Source organism: Mirounga leonina, unplaced genomic scaffold (assembly GCF_011800145.1).
Source record: "Mirounga leonina isolate KUSES-001 unplaced genomic scaffold, KU_Mleo_1.0 Mir_127, whole genome shotgun sequence".
Classification (NCBI taxonomy): Eukaryota; Metazoa; Chordata; class Mammalia; order Carnivora; family Phocidae; genus Mirounga; species Mirounga leonina.
Genome location: NW_023270316.1, coordinates 61,566,291 through 61,588,136, shown reverse-complemented (window position 1 = coordinate 61,588,136; position 21,846 = coordinate 61,566,291). Strand labels below are relative to the sequence as shown.

General features: G+C 37.4%; 1 protein-coding gene across 1 annotated transcript in view; it reads right to left on the bottom strand.

Moving 5' to 3' along the window:
* LOC118009477 (phosphatidylinositol 3,4,5-trisphosphate 3-phosphatase TPTE2-like) overlaps positions 1–21,846 on the bottom strand; it is a 136,022-nt gene that overhangs the window by 95,057 nt on the left and 19,119 nt on the right. Inside the window, exons 6-7 of the mRNA XM_035003487.1 lie at positions 21,663–21,716; positions 18,222–18,290 (exon numbers count right to left, since the gene is read on the bottom strand). Of these exons, the coding sequence (XP_034859378.1) occupies positions 18,222–18,290; positions 21,663–21,716 (123 nt within the window). The remainder of the gene's footprint in view (positions 1–18,221; positions 18,291–21,662; positions 21,717–21,846) is intronic.

Genomic DNA, 21,846 nt, shown 5'->3' with positions numbered 1-21,846 from the left:
CTATTAAACCTTTAAAGAAGAGTTAATACCTATTCTTCTCAAATTATTCCAAAAATAGAAGAGGAAGTAAAGCTTCTAAATTCATTCTATGAGGCAAGCATTACCCTGATACCAAAACCAGATAGACACTACAAAAAAAGAATTATAGGCCAATATCACTGATGAACATAGACGCAAAAATCCTCAACAAAATGCTAACAAACCAAATCCAATAATATATTAAAAAAAACTTTTCACCGAAATCAAGTAAGGGATGCAAGAGTGGTTCAATATTTGCAATTCAATCAATGTGATACAACACATCAATCAGAGAAAGGATAAAACATATATGATCATTTCAATCTATGCAGAAAAGGCACTTGACAAAGTACAGCATACATTCATGATGAAAAAAAAAAGAAAACTCAACAAAGCAGGTTTAGAGGGAACATACCTCAATATAATAGAGGCCATACATGACAAACCCACAACTAACATCATACTCAATGGTGAAAGACTGGGAGACTTTCCCTGAAGGTCAGGAACAAAGCAAGGATGTCCACTCTCATTACTTTTATTCAACATAGTACTGAAAGTCCTAGCCACAGCAATGAGACAAGAAAAAGAAATAAAAGTCATCTAAATTGGTAAGGAGAAAGTTAAAGAGTCTCTATTTGCAGATGACCTAATACTATATGTAGAAAACCCTAAAGACTACACCAGAAAATTCCTAGAACTGATAAATGAAGTCAGTAAAGTCCCAGAATACCAAATTAACATACAGAAATCTGTTGCACCTCTATACACTAATAAAGTAGTAGAAAAATTAAGAAAATAATCCCATTTACAACTGCATGAAAAGGAGTAAAATACCTGGGAATAAACTTAACCAAGGAGATCGAAGAAATGTACTCTGAAAACTAAAAAACACTAATGAAGATAGTTGAAAATGACACAAACAAATGGGAAGATATTCCACGCTTATGGATTAGGAAGACAAATATTATTAAAATAACCATACTACCCAAAGCAATCTACACATTTAATGCAATCCCTATCAATATACCAAAAGCATTTTTCACAGAACTAGAACAAAGAATCCTAAATATTTGTACAGAACCGCAAAAGAACTCAAATAGCCTAAGCAGTCGTGACAAAGAACAGCAAAGCTGGAAGTATTACAATCCCAGATTTCTTTTTTTTTTTAAGATTTTATTTATTTATTTATTTGAGAGAGAGACACACAGTGAGAGAGGGAACACAAGCAGGGGGAGTGGGAGAGGGAGAAGTAGACTTCCCGCGGAGCAGGGAGCCCGATGTGGGGCTCGATCCCAGGACCCTGGGATCATATCCTGAGCTGAAGGCAGCTGCTTAATGACTGAGCCACCCAGGCACCTTCCAGATTTCAAGATATACTACAAAGTTATAGTAATCACAACAGTATGGTACTGGCACAAAAACAGACACAAAGACAAATGGAACAGAATAGAGAGCCCAGAAATAAATGCAGGCTTTTGTGGTTAATTAATCTATAGCAAAGGAGGCCAGAATATACAATGGGGAAAAGATTGTCTCTTTAAAAAATGGTGTTGGGAAAACTGGACAGCTACACGCAAAGGAGTGAAACTGGGCCACTTTCTTACACCATACACACAAATAAACTCACAAAAGATTAAAGACGTAAATGTGAGACCTCAATCATAAAATTTGTAAAAGAAAACATAGGCAATAATTTCTTTGCCATCAAACATAGCTACATTTTTCTAGATATATCTTCTAAGGTGAGGGAAACAAAAGCAAAATTAAATTATCGGGACTGCATCAAAATAAAAAAGCTTTTGCACAATGACGGAAACAATCAACCAAATCAAAATACAACCTACTGAATGTGAGAGGATATTTGCAAATGACGTATCTGATAAAGGGTTATCCAAAATATGTAAAGAACTTATACAGCTCAACACTAAAAACCCCAAATGATCCAATTTAAAAATGAGCAGATGAACAGACATTTCTCTAAAAAAAAGACATACAGATGGCCAACAGACACATGAAAAGATCCTCAACATCACTCATTATTAGGGAAATGCAAATCAAATCTACAATGAGGTATCTCCTCACATCTGTCAGAATTGCCAAAATCAACAATACAAGAAATGACAGGTGTTGGTGAGGATGGGGAGAAAAAGGAACCCTGAAGCACTGTAGGTGGCAATACCAACTGGTGCAGTAACTGTGGAAAACAGATGGAAGTTCTTCAAAAATTAAAAATAGAATTACCATATGAACCAGTAATTCCACAGTAGGGTATTTGCCCCCAAAACAGGAAAACATGAATTCGAAGGATATACACACCACTATGTTTATTACATCATTATTTGCAATAGCCAGATTATGAAACCAGCCTATATATACATAAATATATAATGGAATATTATTCAGCCATAGAAATGAAATTTTACCATTTGCAACAACATGGATGGATCTACTATATACGTTCACTCATATGTGGAATTTAAGAAGCAAAACAAATGGACAAAGAAATAAAGAGACAAAAAAACCACACACTTAAACTGATGGTTACCATAGGAGAAGTAGGTGGGGATGGGTAAAATAGGTGAAGGGGATTAAAGACTACATTTGTCATAATGAGCACTGAATAATGTATAAAATTGTGGAATCACTATATTGCACACCTAAAACTAATAAACACTGTATGTTAATTATACTGGAATTAAAAAAATAAGTTCCTGCAGCAGTTATTGGTAGGCCAAAGCTCAAGACATCCATTGGCATTTCCATCTACCATATGATCCCAGTGCAGCTCGGTTGATAGAATGTGTGAGTGGACTGTTGAAACAATTTCGACAAGAAACCCATTCACTGGCCTTTTGGACACATCACCTGTCAACAGTTATATGGATATTAAATATGTATATTCCAATTGTGTCGATACTCTATTCACTCAAGGACCCCTGATGTCACCCTTAGAATACAAGTAGACAGCAGGCAGGAAGGATGCTCTTTGCTGCAGGTAGGGACACAAGGTAACCTTTTACTGCCCTTGTCACAAGATCTATCTATAGGAGAACATGTAATTAAGTAGCCCTGGAAATGGCAAACAAGTGCACAGTGTTTTGGGTTTTCAGCCGTGTAGGATAGGGATAGAACATGCCCTAACCATCACCACTCCACTGAAAACAATGAAGATACATAACCCTAGGCCTCTCATAAAAAGGGACACTATCATAATTGCCCTATGGAGCATTGTTATAACCCCACTATCCTTTTCAGATTTGCCCCGCCATGTAGCAGAAGAGGAGAAAATGATTTGGTACTGTCAATCTGGAGCTAAACTGCAGCCAGGGGTGGGGTTATCTCAGAACACCACCACCTCCTGCATTCTATTAGAGGATTGTGACTTGCCTTTTCTAGTGCCCACTCAGCATCTTACTTTTTGCCCTTAGATTCTGCATAGGAAACCTATTTACCAAATGGGCCCTGACCACAACTTCTCTATAGAACAAGACCAGCTGTTGGGTGTGTAGTGAACTTCCCCTAGGAGCGACCATGGGCCTCCTCTGACAAATCTAAGCTGCCAACCTCAGCACTTGGGAATGCTTATATACTTGGTGTAACACCTTCAGGCCCCTACCTGGACTGACCCATATTCACTAGGTATCCAGGCTCCCTGCCCAGGAAGACACAAAGAGCAAAATTTTCCAATTGATATGGGAAAAGATAAATAAGACTCTGCCAATAGAATATACCATTTGAGATGGCTCGGGATGATTAAATGCAACCCAGGTACAAATTATGGGAGTGGCCCCATTGAGCATAGAGAGGCACAACAGGGCCACAAATGCTACAGGTCATAATGTAGGATAGATACCCACACAACAATGCAATTACCCTGCACTCATCACTGCTGGTACCTGGCTATGGAAACAATAAGCATCCATTCCTGTGGGTGTCTTCCCCTCTCTGTGGGGAAGGCTTTGGGCACGTGGTACCCATGGCTGGCCCTACTTACCCTATAACTAAACTAGGTGCTGAAGCTGGGGGTGCCCCTACCTGCCAGGCCATATGCTCACCCATTTATAGGAGAAGCCTACCAATTGGGAGGTGGTCAGGGCCTGACATAGAAACAGCAGAACATTTTGGTTGTTCTAACCCCTGTCCATTCTCTCCCCTTCTGTGGCCCACCACTGACACAGAATGGCAGGTATAGGCTTTAGCCAAACACATGACTACCACCTTTAATTCCACCCATAAGGCAATCATCCTCCTTACTGGAGAGAGTTTCCAATTGAGACAAGCAGTTCTGCAAAATAGAATGGCTCCTGACATGTGCTGTCATCAAGACAGATTGCTGCATGTATGTACCTGACTCTTCCCACATTTCTCAAGTCATGGCTAGTTTAAACACACACGTTAAAGCTACCGATTCCCTGGCTACTGACTCTGCTAGTGCTTTCTTCCTGGGAGAATGTTTTGTAGTTTCTTAGTTATTTGTGTTCTCCTATCATTTGAATGTTGTGGCTTATACTGTTGCTGTGGGATTTGGTTGCAGTGCACCTCGGCACACCTAGCTCCAGGAACATCATGGAAAGAGAGGCATGTAAAGAATGTACAGGCCATTCACGGTGTGTTGGGATGGAGTGTATGGTACATGCTGGATAGCTAGTTCATACAAGCATACCCCAAATGCCCGTTAATCACTTCTTGAGAATGTAGAGATCCTGTCCTCCCTCTATATTCCCATCAAGCAGAATATGCAAAAAAACATACTGTTGAGTGTTCAAGGTCAATGGTTCTGGGGCATCTCCCTTCTAATGCAGGGTGTCCAGGTGGCAGGCCTTGATCTCCTTGGAAATGCTGGGCATGCAAGGAGGGGAAGGGCCACTGAGAGTTGGTAGAGTAAGTTGCTAGGATATAAAAACTTGCTGTACATAGCTCCTAGTAGTGGAGGCTTTGTCCAGTTGGCTACTGCTGGACTCCCTGTACTTAAGTTCCCCCAATAAACCTTTGTTTCAGTCATTGTCTCTGGGTCTTTTCTTTGGCCTCACTAGACCATCACCAATCCTAGACTAAGAGTCTGTTGGGATAAATACCTAGTAGTACAATGCTGGGTCATAGAGTAGCTCTATTTTTAACATCTTGAGGAACCTCCATACTGTTTTCCAGAGTGGCTGTACCAGCTTGCATTCCCACCAACAGTGTAAGAGGTTTCCCCTTTCTCCACATCCTCGCCAACACTTGTTGTTTCCTGTCTTGTTAATTTTTGCCATTCTAACTCGTGTAAGGTGGTATCTCACTGTCATTTTGATTTGTATTTCCCTGATGGTTAGTGATGTTGAAAATTTTTTCATGTGTCTGTTAGCCATTTGTATGTCTTTGGAGAAGTGTCTGTTCATGTTTTCTGCCCATTTCTTGACTGGATTATTTTTTTGGGGGTATTGAGTTTGATAAGTTCTTTACAGATGTAGTGAAAAGAAGGGGCACATTCACCCCAACATTCATAGCAGCAATGTCCACAATAGCTAAACTGTGGAAGGAGCCGAGATGTCCTTCAACAGATGAATGGATAAAGATGATGTGGTTCATATATATAATGGAATATTACTCAGCCATCAGAAAGGATGAATACCCACCATTTGCATTGACCTGGATGGAACTGGAGGGGATTATGTTAAGTGAAATAAGTCAAGCAGAGAAAGACAATTATCATATGGTTTCACTCATATGTGGAAGATAAGGAATAGTGTGGAGGACCACAGGGGAAGGGAGGGAAAACTGAATGGGAAGAAATCAGAGAGGAAGACAAACCATGAGAGATTCTGGACTCCAGGAAACAAACTGAGGGTTACAGAAGGGAGGGGCGTGGGAGGATGGGGTAATCGGGTGATGGGTATCAAGGAGGGCATGTGTTGTGATGAGTACTGGGTGTTAGAGGCAACTAATGAATCATCGAACACTACATCAAAAACTTATGATGTACTATATGCTGGCTAACTGAATAATAATTAAAAAAAAAAAAAGTCTGTTGGGGTGTGGCTGCACACCAGCTAGTTTCATCTAATGTTTGGCCTGGCCCTTACCAACAAGCATGTGGACTAATTGATATAAACCTGAGAAACCAGGCTGGTAAGTCTGAATAATTATACTAAATTCTTCAGCAAATTTATGGAGGTCTTCAGTCACTTCAAGAAACTTTAACTATGGTTCTCAATTTGGCCTTAGTCCGGGGAATGTGGGAAACTTGAGGCTTATTTAGGTACTCACAAGACTTAACTTTAAAGAGGCAGGTTTTAATAGTTTCAGGAGAGGAGTGGGGATAGATTAGGAGCAAAAGGCAAGTTCGGTAGAGTGAAGAGAGGAAAGTGGCCCCAGAGGTGGGGCCTGAGCACAAGGTGGCTTCTAGTGTCTGCAGCAGGGGGGTGGGTGGAGGAAGGCCTCAGAAGCCATTTTGACTCCTTTCAGTTGTTTGTTTGGCTCAGTTAATTTAGAAATAGTATTATAAGCAACTAATGAATCGTTGAACACTACAACAAAAACTTATGATGTACTATATGTTGGTTAACTGAACGTAGATTCTTTTTAAAAAACAAAAACAAAAACAAACCAAAGAAATAGTATTTTACAAAGAGGCAAACAGAATCCTGAATACATCTGGAAGCCTCAAGGTACCATTTAAAAGAGGTGTCCCATTCAGTTTTTTGTTTGTTTTAGAGCCATGCTTTCCAACTTAATTTTGAGTAAAATCAAGTTTGGGGAGATTGAAATTTCTTATAAGGCCACTGAAGTTATAAATTATTTTTGGTTAGGTCAGTCCACTTAGTTAGAAATGCACATGTGAAGGGACCATAGTTTTAAAACATAAAACCAGCAGAGTCCCAGTAGCGGTGGAGGAGGGGGGAGGAGGCAGCCCTCAGAGCATTTTGATGACTGGGATCCCGTTTCCCATTTCTTAGAGGTTTTTCTTTAGAGCAATGAGAAAAATTCCTAAACAGCAGTTTCAATAGAAGCAGCATGGTTCTAGAAGGAACCAGACGAAAAGCCAGCAAAGTTCCAGCAGGAAAAATGTGGTTCCAAAAAGGAGTCTGACGAAAGGCTAGCACAGTTCAGTAGGAACAGTCTGATCCCAAACAGGAGTCAGACGAAAGGCTAGTGTAGCTCCGACAGGCACAGTTCCAGATGGAGTGGTCCAATCCCCAAAGGGGGCCAGACCAAAGGCCAACAAAGTTCAAACTGGCACAGTTCCAACAGGAATGGTCTGGTTCTGAAAAAGAGTTGGCCCAAAGGCCAAATGAGTACTCTCAAATAAAAAAAAAAAAAACCCAAAAAAACAAAAAACACAAGACCTTAAAACAGATCCTGAATAAAGTCTGAAGAGCTTGAACACAAAGTGTAGAGCTCAAAATCCAGGAGAAAACTTACCCTCAAAACCCAGGGTGGGTGAGAAAGCAGTGAGCACAACTGGCTTTGTGGGTATGGGCACCCGTTTGCTCACCAGCCTCAGAGCTGCTGGGGGTCTTCTCTGGATCCCACTTCTGATCACCAAGTAATGTTAACCTTAAAAATAAAACTGCCATCAGGGAAATCCAAATCAAAACCACAATGAGATACCACCTCACACCAGTCAGAATGGCTAAAATTAACAAGTCAGGAAATGACAGATGTTGGCGGGGATGCAGAGAAAGGGGAACCCTCCTCCACTGTTGGTGGGAATGCAAGCTGGTGCAGCCACTCTGGAAAACTGTATGGAGGTTCCTCAAAAAGTTGAAAATAGAGCTACCTCACGACCCAGTAATTGCACTAGTAGGGTATTTATCTAAGGGATACAAATGTAGTGATTCGAAGGAGCACCTGCACCCCAGTGTTTATAGCAGCAATGTCCACAATAGCCAAACTATGGGAAGAGCCCAGATGTCCATCGACAGATGAATGGATAAAGAAGATGTGGCATATATATGCAATGGAATAATATTCAGCCATCAGAAAGAATGAAATCTCGCCATTGCAATGATGTGGATGGAACTAGAGGGTATCAAGTTAAGCGAAATAAGTCCGTTAGAAAAAGAGAGTTATATGGGACGCCTGGGTGGCTCAGTCGGTTAAGCGTCTGCCTTCGGCTCTGGTCATGATCCCAGGGTCCTGGGATCGAGTCCTGCATTGGGCTCCCTGCTCCACGGGGAGCCTGCTTCTCCCTCTGCCTGTCTCTCTCTCTGTCTCTCATGAATAAATAAATAAAATCTTTAAAAAAGAAAAAGAAAAAGAGTTATCATATGATTTCACTCATGTGGAATTTAAGAAACAAAACAGATGAACATAAGGGAAGGGAAGGAAAAATAGATGAAAACAGAGAGGAAGACAAACCATAAGAGACTCTTAATTCTAGAAAAGAAACTAAGGGTTGTTGAAGGGGAGTGGGGTGGGGGGATAGGGTAACTGGGTGACGGGCATTAAGGAGGGCACTTGATATAATGAGCACTGGGTGTTATATGCAACTGATGAATCATCACTGAACTCTACCTCTGAAACTAACAATACACTAGATGTTAATTAAATTGAATTTAGATAAAAAATATTTAAAAAAAGAAAAATAATAAAACTGCCAGTTATTTTACTAGCAAAAATTAGTTTATTCAGGAATTGGCTCTGTGAGTATGGGCACCTGTTTGCTCACCAGCCTCAGAGCTGCTGGGGGTCTTCTCTGGATCCCATTTTTGATCACCAAGTACAAATAAACTTAAATAAAAAATATTTTTAATTTAATTTAATTTTTTTTTTTTAAGATTTTATTTATTTGACAGAGACAGAGACAGCGAGAGCAGGAACACAAGCAGGGGGAGTGGGAGAGGGAGAAGCAGGCTTCCTGCTGAACCAGGAGCCTGATGTGGGACTCTATCCCAGGACCCTGGGATCATGACCTGAGCCGAAGGCAGTCGCTTAACCAACTGAGCCACCCAGGTGCCCAAAAATATTTTTAAAAAAGAAAAAAATAAAATTGCCAGTTATTTTACCAGCAAAAATGGGTTCATTTGGGAAGAGCAGAGAATTGCAATCCAGGACAAGCAAGCTATGGCAAAACCACAAAGGAGAGAAGCACTCTTTTATAGAGGAAAGGGGGAAGTTGGAAGGGGCTGTTATAAACTAAAAATAAACTGTAAACTGGGAGGTTGTAAACAGTACAAGTAAAACAGTAAACTGGGAGGTTGAAGTATCGTGGCTTTTCATTGGTTGAGTTGTGACTATTTCTCATTGGCTGGGCTGTAGTAGTATTGATTTGCAAAGTCTCTTTCTGTCGGATTTGCAATTGACAGCAAGTGTTAGAGTATGAGACCTCCCCCTGCCAAGCCTCCCAAGTCCATTTGAATGAGATTTCCTTTTATTAATTTTCACAATGTAAAAAATATTTTTAAACAAAATTTAACACCCATTCATAATAAAAACTTTCAGTGAACAGCAAATAGAAGAAACTTCCTTAACCTGACAAGGGCCATTTACAAAAAGAACCTATGGCTAATAGCAATCTTAATGATGAAAGACTGAAATTTTCTCCAGTGATTAGGAATTTAGGGTGTCAGTTCACACTTTTAGTCAAGATTTTATTGGAGGCCTTCGTCAGTGCAATAAGGCAAGGAAAGGAAGTAACAGAAATACAGATTAGAAAGGAAGAAATTACACTCTCTGTATTTGCAGATGATATGCTTGTTCTACCAAGAAAATCCCAAGGAATCTACATAAAAGCTAATGGAACTAATATGTGAATTTAATAAAGTTACCAAATAAAGGCCGATATACAAAATTCAATTATATTTCTGTAGATGAGCAATGAACAATTGAAAAATAGAAATGTAAGCAACTGTACCATTTATATTAGCACCACAACCCACGAAATACTTTGGTATAAATTAACAAAATATGTGCAGGGTTAGCATGCTGAAAATTATAAAACATGATGAAAGAAAATATCATCCAAATAAGAAATGTATCATGTTCATAGATTAGAAGATTCAATATCGATGTCAATTCTCCTCAAACCAATTTACAGATTCAACACAATCTTAATAAAACGAATCACAGCATTATTTTTTGTAGATACTGACAACCTGATTCTAAAATTTATATGGAAAGGCAGAGTGATACCACTACCTGATTTAAACTCTTACTCTAAAGCTAAATAAGACAATGTGGTATAAAGGAAAGAACAGACACACAAAACAGTAGAACAAAATAGAGTCCAGAAATAGATTCTGTATATGGCCAATTGATTTTCAACAAAGATGCAAAGGCAATTCTATGGAGAAAAGGGAATCTTACAAGAAACCATAGTGGAATTACTGGACATATATTTGCAAAAAGAATGCTCTTCCACCTGTATCACACAACACACACAAAAATGAACTCAAAATGGATCCATATACCTAAATGTAAAACCTAAAACTATGAAACTTCTAGAAGAAAACAGAAAACATTTGTCACCTTGGATTAGGAAAAGATTTCTTAGAACACAAAAACCCCAATCATGAAAGAAAAAATTAGATTTCCTCAAAATTTAAAATTTCCACTGGGCAAAAGACACTATTAAAAGAATGAAAAGACAAGCTACAGATCGGAAGAAAATACTTGTAAAACATTCGTCTGATAAAAAACTTGTATCCAGCATATATCAAGAACTCTCAAAATTCAACAATAAGGAAAAAAATTTAAAAACAGGCAAGATGAGATTGGGCATGTTCAGGGAGGTATTACTGAAAACCTAAAAAAGAAAAAGCATTTAAAATTTTAAATAATTTACTCCAAATGCTGGGAAATATTAGCAATAGAACGACTTACAAAATAATAGATATTGGAGACCAGAGGGAAAATTGATTAAAACTATTAAATAAACTAATTTTTGACTTAATGATGATGCTGCCATATAGTTACATGAATTTGTTCCATTAATATATCACATTAATAAAGTTTAACTTATCCTTTCTTTAAAAAAATAAAAAATTAAAATAAAATAAAAACAGGCAAGAGATTTGGACAGACATTTCATCAAAATAATCTATAGTAAATAAGCATAAGAAAAAATGCTTGACATCATTGGTCATTATGAAAATGCAATTTTAAGTCTCAGTGAGATATCTCCACTCATCTATTCGTTGTCTCAAAAAACTAAACAAAATGGATGGACAAACCAATTACAAGTGAGGATACAGAGCAACCAGAACCCCCATACATGTGAAATGGTAGCCTTTTTGGAAACTATTTCTATTAAACATACTCTTTACCATAAGATTCAGCAATTCTATTGCTCAGCATTAACCAAAGATAAAATGAAACTTATGTCCACAGAAAGACTTGCTTGCAAATGTTCATAGCCACATTATTCATAATAGGCCAAAAGTGGAAATAATCCAAATGTCCAGCAATCAGTGAATGGATAAGAAAATACGGTATATTCAAATAATGGAATACAAGTCAGGAATAAAATGGAATGCAATACTGATACATGTATTAATATGGATAAATCTCCAATGCATTATTCTACATGTAAGAAGCCAATTTCAATTGGCTATAATTCCACTCAAATCTATTAAATGACATTCTGTAAAAGGTAAAACTGTAAGAGAAAACAGATCAGTGATTGCCACAGGCTGAGGTTGTGGAAGGGGCTGAACACAAAGGGAATTGAGAAACTTTAAGGAGATGATACAATTGTTCTTATCATGACTATGGTGGTGGTTACATGAATGTATTAGTCAAACCTCACAGAACTGCCACACAATGCATAAAATTCATTATATATAAATTGTACCTTAAGTTAAAAACATGTTTAGTGTGTTGTAAATTATACCTTAATGTGTGAAAAGTGTGCCAAATGATGGAGTAAAATAGATTCTGGAAGCAGTCAGTATGTAAAGATTCATAATATAATAGGGATTTAAAAATCATTGAAAAATATTTTTCAATAATGGGTTAATTAATTCAACCAAACTCATTGAATGCCTACTATGGGCCATGGTACTGCTTTAGGCACTGGAAAGACAGCATTTAAAATAGAAAAAAAAATTATTCCTTTATGGTGCTTGTATTTTTATTGTAAAGATAACCATAAATACAATAAATAAGTAAACAGCATAGTAAGTTATAAGGTGATAAGTGCAATAAAGATCATTAAAATAGGCAAAGACAATGGAGGGTGATGCAGTTTTGATGTTGAAAAACTAGTAGTCACTCAGGAGAAAAACAAATTCCTACACTTCATACCTTAATACAGAAAAAATTCTGGGAAGATGTTCTTTTTAAATGTGGAAAATAAATTCAAAACATAGAAGAAATTTTGATATATTAAAATCTTGGGTAGAAGCTTTTAAGCTCTAAAGGCATGAATCATAAAGACATGTACAGATATATTCTATTGCATAAAGATTAGAAACTTCTGTATAGTGATAAATAAAATCTTTAAAAAATGTATATGTATAATAAAAAAATATCAGTAGCCTCATAAACATTTTTGTTGACACAGAATTCTACTTCTGAGAACTTATCATAAGGAAATAACATACAGAGATTTGGTCTTAAAAATATTCATTTTTTGCAACAGTAAAATGTTGTAAACAATATCCAGCAATATCTGACTATTTAAACAAGTTATATCAATTAAACTAAAAGGCAGCCTATGGAATGGGAGAAGATATTTGCAAATGACATATCTGATAAAGGGTTAGTATCCAAAATCTAATAAAGTACTTATCAAACATACCCCCAAAACAAACAATCCAATTAAGAAACGGACAGAAGACATGAATAGACACTTTTCCAAAGAAGACATCCAGATGGCTAACAGACACATGAAAAGATGCTCAACATCACTCATCATCAGGGAAATGCACATCAAAACCACAGTGAGATATCACCTCACACCAGTCACAATGGTTAAACTTAACAACTCAGGAAATAACAGACGTTGGGAAGGATGCGGGAAAAGGGAACACTCTTGCATGGTTGGTGGGAATGCAAACTGGTGCAATCACTCTGGAAAACAGTATGGAGGTTCCTCAAAAAGTTAAAAATAGAACTACCTTAGGATCCAGCAATTGTACTACTAGGTATTTACCCAAAGGGTAAAAAATACAGATTCCAAGGGGTACATGCACCCCTATGTTTATAGCAGCATTATCAACAATAGCCAAAATATGGAGAGAGCTCAAATGTCCATTGACTGATGAATGGATAAAGATGATGTGGTATATATATACAATGGAATATTACTCAGCCATCAAAAAATGAAATCTTGCCATTTACAACGATGTCGATGGAACTAGAGTGTATTATGCTAAGTGAAATAAGTCAGCCAGAGAAAGATGAATACCATATGATCTCACTCATATATGGAATGTAAGAAACAAAACAGATGAACATATAGGAAGGGGAAAAAGAAAAAAGGAGAGAGGGAAACAAACCATAAAAGACTCAATGATAGAGAACAAACTGAGGGTTGATGGAAGGAGATGGGTGGGGAATGGGCTAGATGGGTAATGGGTATTAAAGACGGCACTTGTTGGGCGCCTGGGTGGCTCAGTTGGTTAAGCGACTGCCTTCGGCTCAGGTCATGATCCCAGGGTCCTGGGATTGAGTCCCACATCGGGCTCCCGGCTCAGCGGGGAGCCTGCTTCTCCCTCTGACCCTCTCCCCTCTCATGCTGTTTCTCTCTCGCTCGCTCTCAAATAAATAAAATCTTTAAAATAAATAAATAAATAAATAAATAAATAAATAAATAAATAAAGAGGGCACTTGTTGTGATGAGCACTGGGTTTGCATGTAAGTGATGAATCACTGAATTCTACTCCAGAAACCAACATTGCACTGTATGTTCACTAAAATTTAAATTAAAAAAAATAAGTCAATAAATTTAGAATCATGAAAAAAATAAGTTATGGCACATCTGTGCCATGACATTACATAGCTGTTAAAAATTGAAAAATTAATAAACTCAGCTATTGGCAGGACCTCAGGCAACAGTAAAAAATTTGAAATTTTATTTTATTTTTTAAAATTTAATTTTATTATGTTATGTTAGTCACCATACATCATTAGTTTTTGATGTAGTGATCCACGATTCATTGTTTATGTATAACACCCAGTGCTCCACGCAGTACGTGCCCTCCTTAATATCCATCACTGGGCTAACCCATCACCCCACTCCCCTCCCCTCTAAAACCCTCGGTTTGTTTCTCGGAGTCCACAGTCTCTCATGGTTCGTCTCCCCCTCTGATTCCCCCCCTTCATTTTTCCCTTCTTTCTCCTAATGTCATGCTATTCCTCATGTTCCACAAATAAGTGAAACCATATAATTGACTTTCTCTGCTTGACATTTCACTTAGCATAATCTCCTCAAAAATATATAATGTTGTAAATGCATACATATATGTTATTAACCTGGAAATATATTCATGATACAGCACTAAGAAACAAATTTATTTTATTCTTTTTAATTTTTTTACATTTTTTATTACATTATGTTAGTCACCATACAGTACTTCATTAGCTTTTGCTGTAGTGTTCCAGGATTCATTATTTGCGTATAACACCCAGTGCTCATTGCAATACGTGCCCTCCTTAATACCCATCACCGGGCTAACCCATCTCTCCACCCCCCCCCTCCCCTCTGAAACCCTCAGTTTGTTTCCCGAAGTCCATAGTCTCTCATGGTTCGTCTCCCCCTCTGATTTCTCCCCTTCATTTTTCCCTTCCTTCTCCTAATGTCCTCCATGCTATTCCTTATGTTCTACATAAATTTTTTTTTATGCTAAGTGAAATAAGTCAAGCAGAGAAACGATTTTAAAAAGAATATAAGCATGGTAAAAATAAACTATTGGAACTACATCAAAATAAAAAGCTTCTGCACAGCAAAGGAAACAATCAGTAAAACCAAAAGGCAACCTATGGAATGGGAAAAAATATTTATAAATGACATATCCGATAAACGGTTAGTATCCAAAATATGTAAAGAATTTATAACTGCACACCAAAAAAACCTAATAATCCAATTTAAATAATGGGCAAGAGACATGAACAGACATTCTCCAAAAAAGACATACAGATGGCCAACAGACACATGAAAAGATGCTCAACATCACTAACCATCAGGAAAATGCAAATCAAAACTACAATGAGATAGCACCTCACACCTGTCAGAATGGCTAAAATCAACAACACAAGAAGCAAGCAGTGTTGGTGAGGATGTGGAGGAAAAGGAACCCTTGTGTGCTATTGGTGGGAATGTAACTGGTGTAGCCACTGTGAAAAACAGTATGGAGGTTTCTCAAAAAATTAAAAAAGGAACTACCTATGATCTAGTAATCACACTATTTGTATTTACCCAAAGAATATGGAACACTAATTTGAAAGGATATATGCACCCCTACGTTTATTATAGCAGTAATTATAATAGCCAAGATATGGAAGCAGCCTGAGTGTCCATTGATAGATGAATGGCTGAAGATGTGTGTGCGCACGTGTGTGCGTGTGCGCACACACACACACAAGAATATTATTCAGCCATAAAAAATGAAATCGTGCCATTTGCAACAACATGGATGGAGCTACAGAGTATAATGCTAAATGAAATAAATCAGAGACAAATACCGTATAATTTCACTCATATGTGGAATTTAAGAAACAAACAAAGGGGAAAAAAGAGACAAACCAAAAAAACCCAGATTCTTGGGCGCCTGGGTGGCTCAGATGGTTAAGCGTCTGCCTTCGGCTCAGGTCATGATCCCAGGGTCCTGGGATCGAGTCCCGCATCGGGCTCTCTGCTCCTTGGGAGCCTGCTTCTCCCTCTGCCTCTCCCTGTCTCTCATGAATAAACAAATAAAATCTTAAAAACAACAACAACAACAAAAAAAACCCAGATTCTTAACTGTAGAGAACAGACAGAGGGTTATCAGAGGAGAGGTTAGTGGGAAAATGAATGACATAGGTGAACGGGATTAAGAGAACACTTATCATGATGAGCACTGAATAATGTATAGATAGAATTGTTGAATCACTATATTGTACACCTGAAATATAATACTGTACGTTAACTATACTGGAATTAAAATTAAAAGCTTAATTAAAAAAAGGATGTAAGCATGATACTTTATCCATAAAAAATGTTTAAGGAACCTAAAATAATAGGTATCAGAAAATAAGAATGACTATTTATGGGTGGAGTTATTGCTTGTCTGTATTTTCTGATTTTCCTAATAGAACTTCTGTTATTTTTGGCTTTTAGCATAAAATTTATTTATGGTACTTTAGTTTTGAAAGCACTTTCACGCCTGTTATTTTACTTTTATTATTAGTTTTTAATTATGCAATACCCAGTAAATAGGTACGGTAGATAGAAATATTACCAGTTTACAGATGAATGATTTAAAGTTCAAAGAGATTTAGTGAGTTGCCAAGTGCCACGTAAGTCTTAGATGCCAAAGCCAAGCATTAATTTCAGCTCTTACTCCAAATCTCAACTCCCTTGCCAGGAACACCAGTGTTTCTCACAGAGACTAATGCAAATACTACCATTATCTATGTAGTAAGCGTTGGCAATTTAAAAAACAAAACCAACAAAACCCCACTTTATTTTGTTTGGAGGGGGTAAGAAGGAAATGCTTGCCCTGCTCAGTCTATTCAAATTTTGCCCCTCTTTTTTCCCCCCTTTGGTCGTTTGTTTAATTCCACATGTAAGTGAAATCATATGGTATTTGTCTTTCTCTGGCTGACTTACATTGCTTAGCATTATACTCTAGCTCCATCCACGTTGTTCAAATGGCAAGATTTCATTCTTTTATTATGGCTGAATAATATTCCATTGTGTGCATGCATACACACACACACACACACACACACACCCCACATCTTCAATACATGGACACTTGGGCTGCTTCCAGAATTTGGCTATAGTAAATAATGCTGCTATAAACATAGGGGTGCATGTATCCCTTTGAATTAGTGTTTTTGTATTCTTTGGGTAAATACCCAGTAGTGCAATTGCAGGATCATAGGATAGGTCTATTTTTAACTTTTTGAGAAACCTCCATACTGTTTTCCCCAATGGCTGTAAACAGACTCTTAACTATAGAGAACAAACTGATGTTTACCAGAAGGGAGGTGGATGGGGGAATGGGTAAAATAGGTGATGGGGATAAAGGGTGCACTTGTCATGATGAGTACCGGGTAATGTATAGAACTGTTGAATCACTACATTGTACACCTGAAACTAATATAACACTGTATGTTAACTATACTGGAATTAAAAACTAAAAAAAAAAAAAAAAAGAAACAAAACAAAACAAATTTTGCTCCAGTCCTGGGCAGCCTCATTGCAGAAAATATATAGCTAATATGCAGACCTATGATTTAATTAAGTAGCAGAATGAAGTCTTCATTGATGGCCCATGATGAAAAGTCATAGAAAATGGAAATTAATTCATGGATAATTCGGAGAACTGTTTGGATTCATTGGTCTCCTCTTTATTTTCCATATAATCTTTTTCTAGACAGCAAAAAAATTCCAACAGTGACCAGTAAATTTCCTCTTCAGCACTAGTCACTCTCCAACATTGGCACAAGCTGCTGAATGGTTAAATAAGTGGCAAAGAGAAAAGAAGAAAAATCTCATGAATATTTCTGCAATTCAGACACATGTGATTTTAAGAACGTATTGTTCCCTTGCCATGAATATACGGTAAAAATGCCTTCAGGTCACTGCAATAGGAAGTACTCTCAGCGAGATTACTCAGACACAAGTCAAAATTAATAAAATCCCAATGAGCGTGAAGAGGCCCTTAATCAGAAAAATGTGTTCACTTTTGTTCTCAGTCCCATTTGCTCATAGACAAAATCCACAAAACTGGGAACCAGAATATATTCAGAAGAAAAATGGGGAAAGAACACAACTAAGGATTAAGTAGCATTCTGCAATCCTCTGTTAAGAAAAAAATTTGCTTTAAAATTATTATCTATTAAGAGTATTTTCACATGTTTAAACTAGAAGAACATTTATTTGTGAAAGTGTGGAAATTTTTTTTTCAAGCATGGTACTCATCTGCAAGTTCGAGTCATTATTGTGTGCCCTCCCTCTCAAACATTTTGATACCTTTCCACAGTTTTTCTCTTTGCCTCAGTACAAGCTCTACCTTTGCAAAGATAAGAGATCCACTGATGGTCCCCTTCCTCCAAATTTCAAACTGACTTACTCATATGAATTGAGAAAGACAATGTCTTCTTCATCATCATCATGGAACCTGGAGAGTCGTTCTGTTATACTTGAACCACCAACAAATGCAAAAACATATCGTTAGAGATTTGCTACATGTAACAGCAATGTAAAAATTTATTTGAACAAAAAAATTCCTTGAATCTAAAGGATATAGTAAACATGACTTTGCTCACTGGACGACCTAAATATTTAGAAAGAATTTTAGACCTATTGTCCAGAAAACTCTGTATTCTCATGGGTACTTCCAAGATTGAATTTTGCAAATCTCTCTAGCTTTCTCTACCCCACCCATCTCCCTCCCCATCTCCTTCCTCCCACCCCTCCCCTTTCTCTGTCTCTCCTTCCCCCGCCCCCCACCCCCAGTCTCTTTATCTCTTGTCTCTCTGTCTTCTGCCTCTGTCTTCCTCTGTGTCCCTCTGTCTTTCTTCGGCTCTCTCTATATGTAGAGAGATCAATGTATATATAGCACTGACCCAAATAAATGACATCAGTAGTCTTTAATGCATCATCACTGAAAGCTGAAATATATTAAAGCAGTCAAATACTTCTGATGTTACTTTATTCAGGTCAGTGTGAAGGATTAAAAATGTACATGGAACCAAGTGATTTCAAAGACTTTTTTTTGGTTGAAATTAGATACATTTGCTCTACATATATAAACTGATGGAACTCTTAAAAATGTGTCAATTAGTTATTTAGAACCTCAGTCCCTCCACCACTTTCTACTCTTCACCTATCATGGATATCTTTTCCTTGGATAGGATTTAAATAATTTTTGGAGACAAGGACTCCATAACTAATTGTATCTCACAAACTTTAGTATCCCTCTTCCTCTCCCTCTATATATTTATATCTCACCTTTCATTGGTGGCTGTAACACAGGTTACTTTTTTCAACACATTTGAATCATAGCTACAGGATTAAAAATGCACATAGTAAGACTCCATGTCTTTCTACACTGATTTTTAAATGCAAATTAGCTACAATTACTCTACAGTTTATAATGTAGTTGACCTGAAAAAATTACATCTTAATCTGCTCATTGAAGCCTAGTATTTAATTTTTCCCTAGAAATGAACTTTGTTTGTAATGAAAATCTTAGTCCTGTGGAAAAATTAATAAATCAGGTTTATGTACACTTCTTTTAATTACCAAGTGTAATACCATTTTGTGGTTAAATTTATTTCAAATTCAACTGAGTTTGTAGATACTCATCTTGCTTGCCATTGTAATCTTCTGTCTTAAGTCCCTACAGCACCTATTAACCCCTCATAGAAATCTTTTCTGCACCTCAGAGAGGGTCAGGTAACTGCCAACCTGAGGCAGGGGCTGCCCTCAGTGTGATGGTGGGTTTGGGGCACCAAATTCACATGGTGACAGCACTCTGGGAGGTGAGAGACATATCCAGGGTCTACTAGATCCATTTTTTTCTGCTGAGGGTTCCTCTGCTCCCTACCCACCACTGATTCCTCCTTGCTCCAAATTCAATTCTGTTTTCTCTTGGCCCACAATCTTAGGGAGTACCTAGAGTCTCATACTTGGACAATCTGATAGTTTCATAAATGTTTTGGATGCTACTAAAGGTAACAGACTATTTCTTTTTATGATCTGTTCTTTTTCCCCCAAATAGATCCAAAAGAGAAAGAAAGTTATATACTGAAGCTTACAAAGACTTTAGATAAAGTGCCAAAGAAACTCTATTGCCATGAATACTTTCCTGAATGAATTTCACAATCTCCGTATCTCCCTTCCTCTATCTCCGTATGTTTATATCCCACCTTTCCTCAAATGGTCAAACACAAGTTAGTTTTTTCACCTGACTTGGGTCATTGCTAAAGGATTAAAAATGCACGTTTTAAGACTTTACATGTCTCTCTAGACTTGTTTTTAGATGAAAATTAGCTACAACTATGCTACAATTTGCAATCTAGTTGACCTAAAAAATAACCAGTCATTTGAAACCTGGCATTTACTTTTTCCCTACAAATGAGGCTTTCTCCGCTTTTAATGAGAATCTTAGTCCTGTGGGAAAAAAACAATGAATCAAATTTGTGTACATTTCTTCACTCCTGAACCTTCTCCCTGTTCCAAAATAGATTTATCTCCTCTCTTGTTCCATTTTAGTAGAGTCTCATACATTGAGCATTATGATAGTTTCCTAGGGGTTTTGGTGGCTACTAACTAAGGGTTACAAACAGACAAGGAATAAGATGCATCCCTCTTATGACCTGTTCTTTTATCCAACTCCACCCAAACCAGACAGAAAGTTACATATACCACAGTAAGATTTAGAAACGGTGTCCAGGACACTAAAGGTCATGAATGCTCCTGAAAATGAATCTCCAAAATCTCAATCTTTCTCTTTCTCCCTTCCTCCCTCTCTGTACATATATTTATATGTGTATGGTTTTGTTTATATCTCACATTTCCTTGGTGGTTCCATCAGAAGTTCCTGTTGTTAATTCACTCAAAGCAGTACTAAGGGATTAAAAAGGGCCATAGTCAGACTACATGATTTTCTAGACTACATATTTTGGTTCAAATTAGTTAACATTATTCTCTAACTTGCAAAATAGTTGACTCTTTAAAAATTTACACATAAATCAGTTATTTGAAACCTGGTATATCATTTCCCCCAGAAATGAGGCTTTATATGTTTGTAATGAATACCTTACACCTGTCAAAAAAAAAAAAAAAACCAAAACTAATGACTCAAGGTTAAATATAGTTCTTTACTACTGAATCTGACCCAGTGTGCAACATCCTTTTATGGTGGGATTTATTTATTTATTTACCTCAGTGTAAGTATACATTTCTATTGACTAACCTAAATTCCTGAAGTTCCTCTAACCCATCTGTGCTCTTTAGGAATCATGGATGTCTTTCAACCTTCAGATGGTATCAAGTCACCACAAGCCTAAGTCAATGACTCTATCCAATGTGATGGTGGGTCCAGGCTTGGGGGACCAGTTGCACATGGTGGCAAAACATAGACAGATCTGGGTCTATTAGCTCCACTCTTCTCTGCTGAGGCATCCTCTGCATCCTGTCCACTCATACCATTTACTGTTTACAATTTACTATTATTCTCCTTTCTCCAAAAAGGTTTTTCTCCTCCCTTGACCCACTCCAGAAGAGTCACAGACACAGGCAATCTGAGTTTCCTATCAGTTTGGCTGCTAGTATTAAGGGTGAAGACTAGGGAAAAGAGAATTCCTTCTATGACCCATTCATCTTTTTTCTACCTCTGTTCAAAAGACAAAGAATTTTATATATAGTAGGTTACCATGAGAAGACTTTACAAACAGTATCAAGGGAACTGGGTATTCCCATGGGTGCTCCTGAGAGCAAACATCCCAAATTTCAATGTATGTGTGTGTACAGATACATATTTATATATGTATTCATCATAGCTCACTTTGCACTGGAGAGTCCTTCAGAGGATACTGCTGTCAATTCACTCCGGGCAGCGCTAAAGGATTAAAAACAGACAGAGTAAGACATCACATGACCTCCAGACTTACCTTTTTTGGTTCAAATTGGCTATAACTACCCTTGAACTTATAAACTCACTGACACTTAGAAAATTCACAGGCAAATCA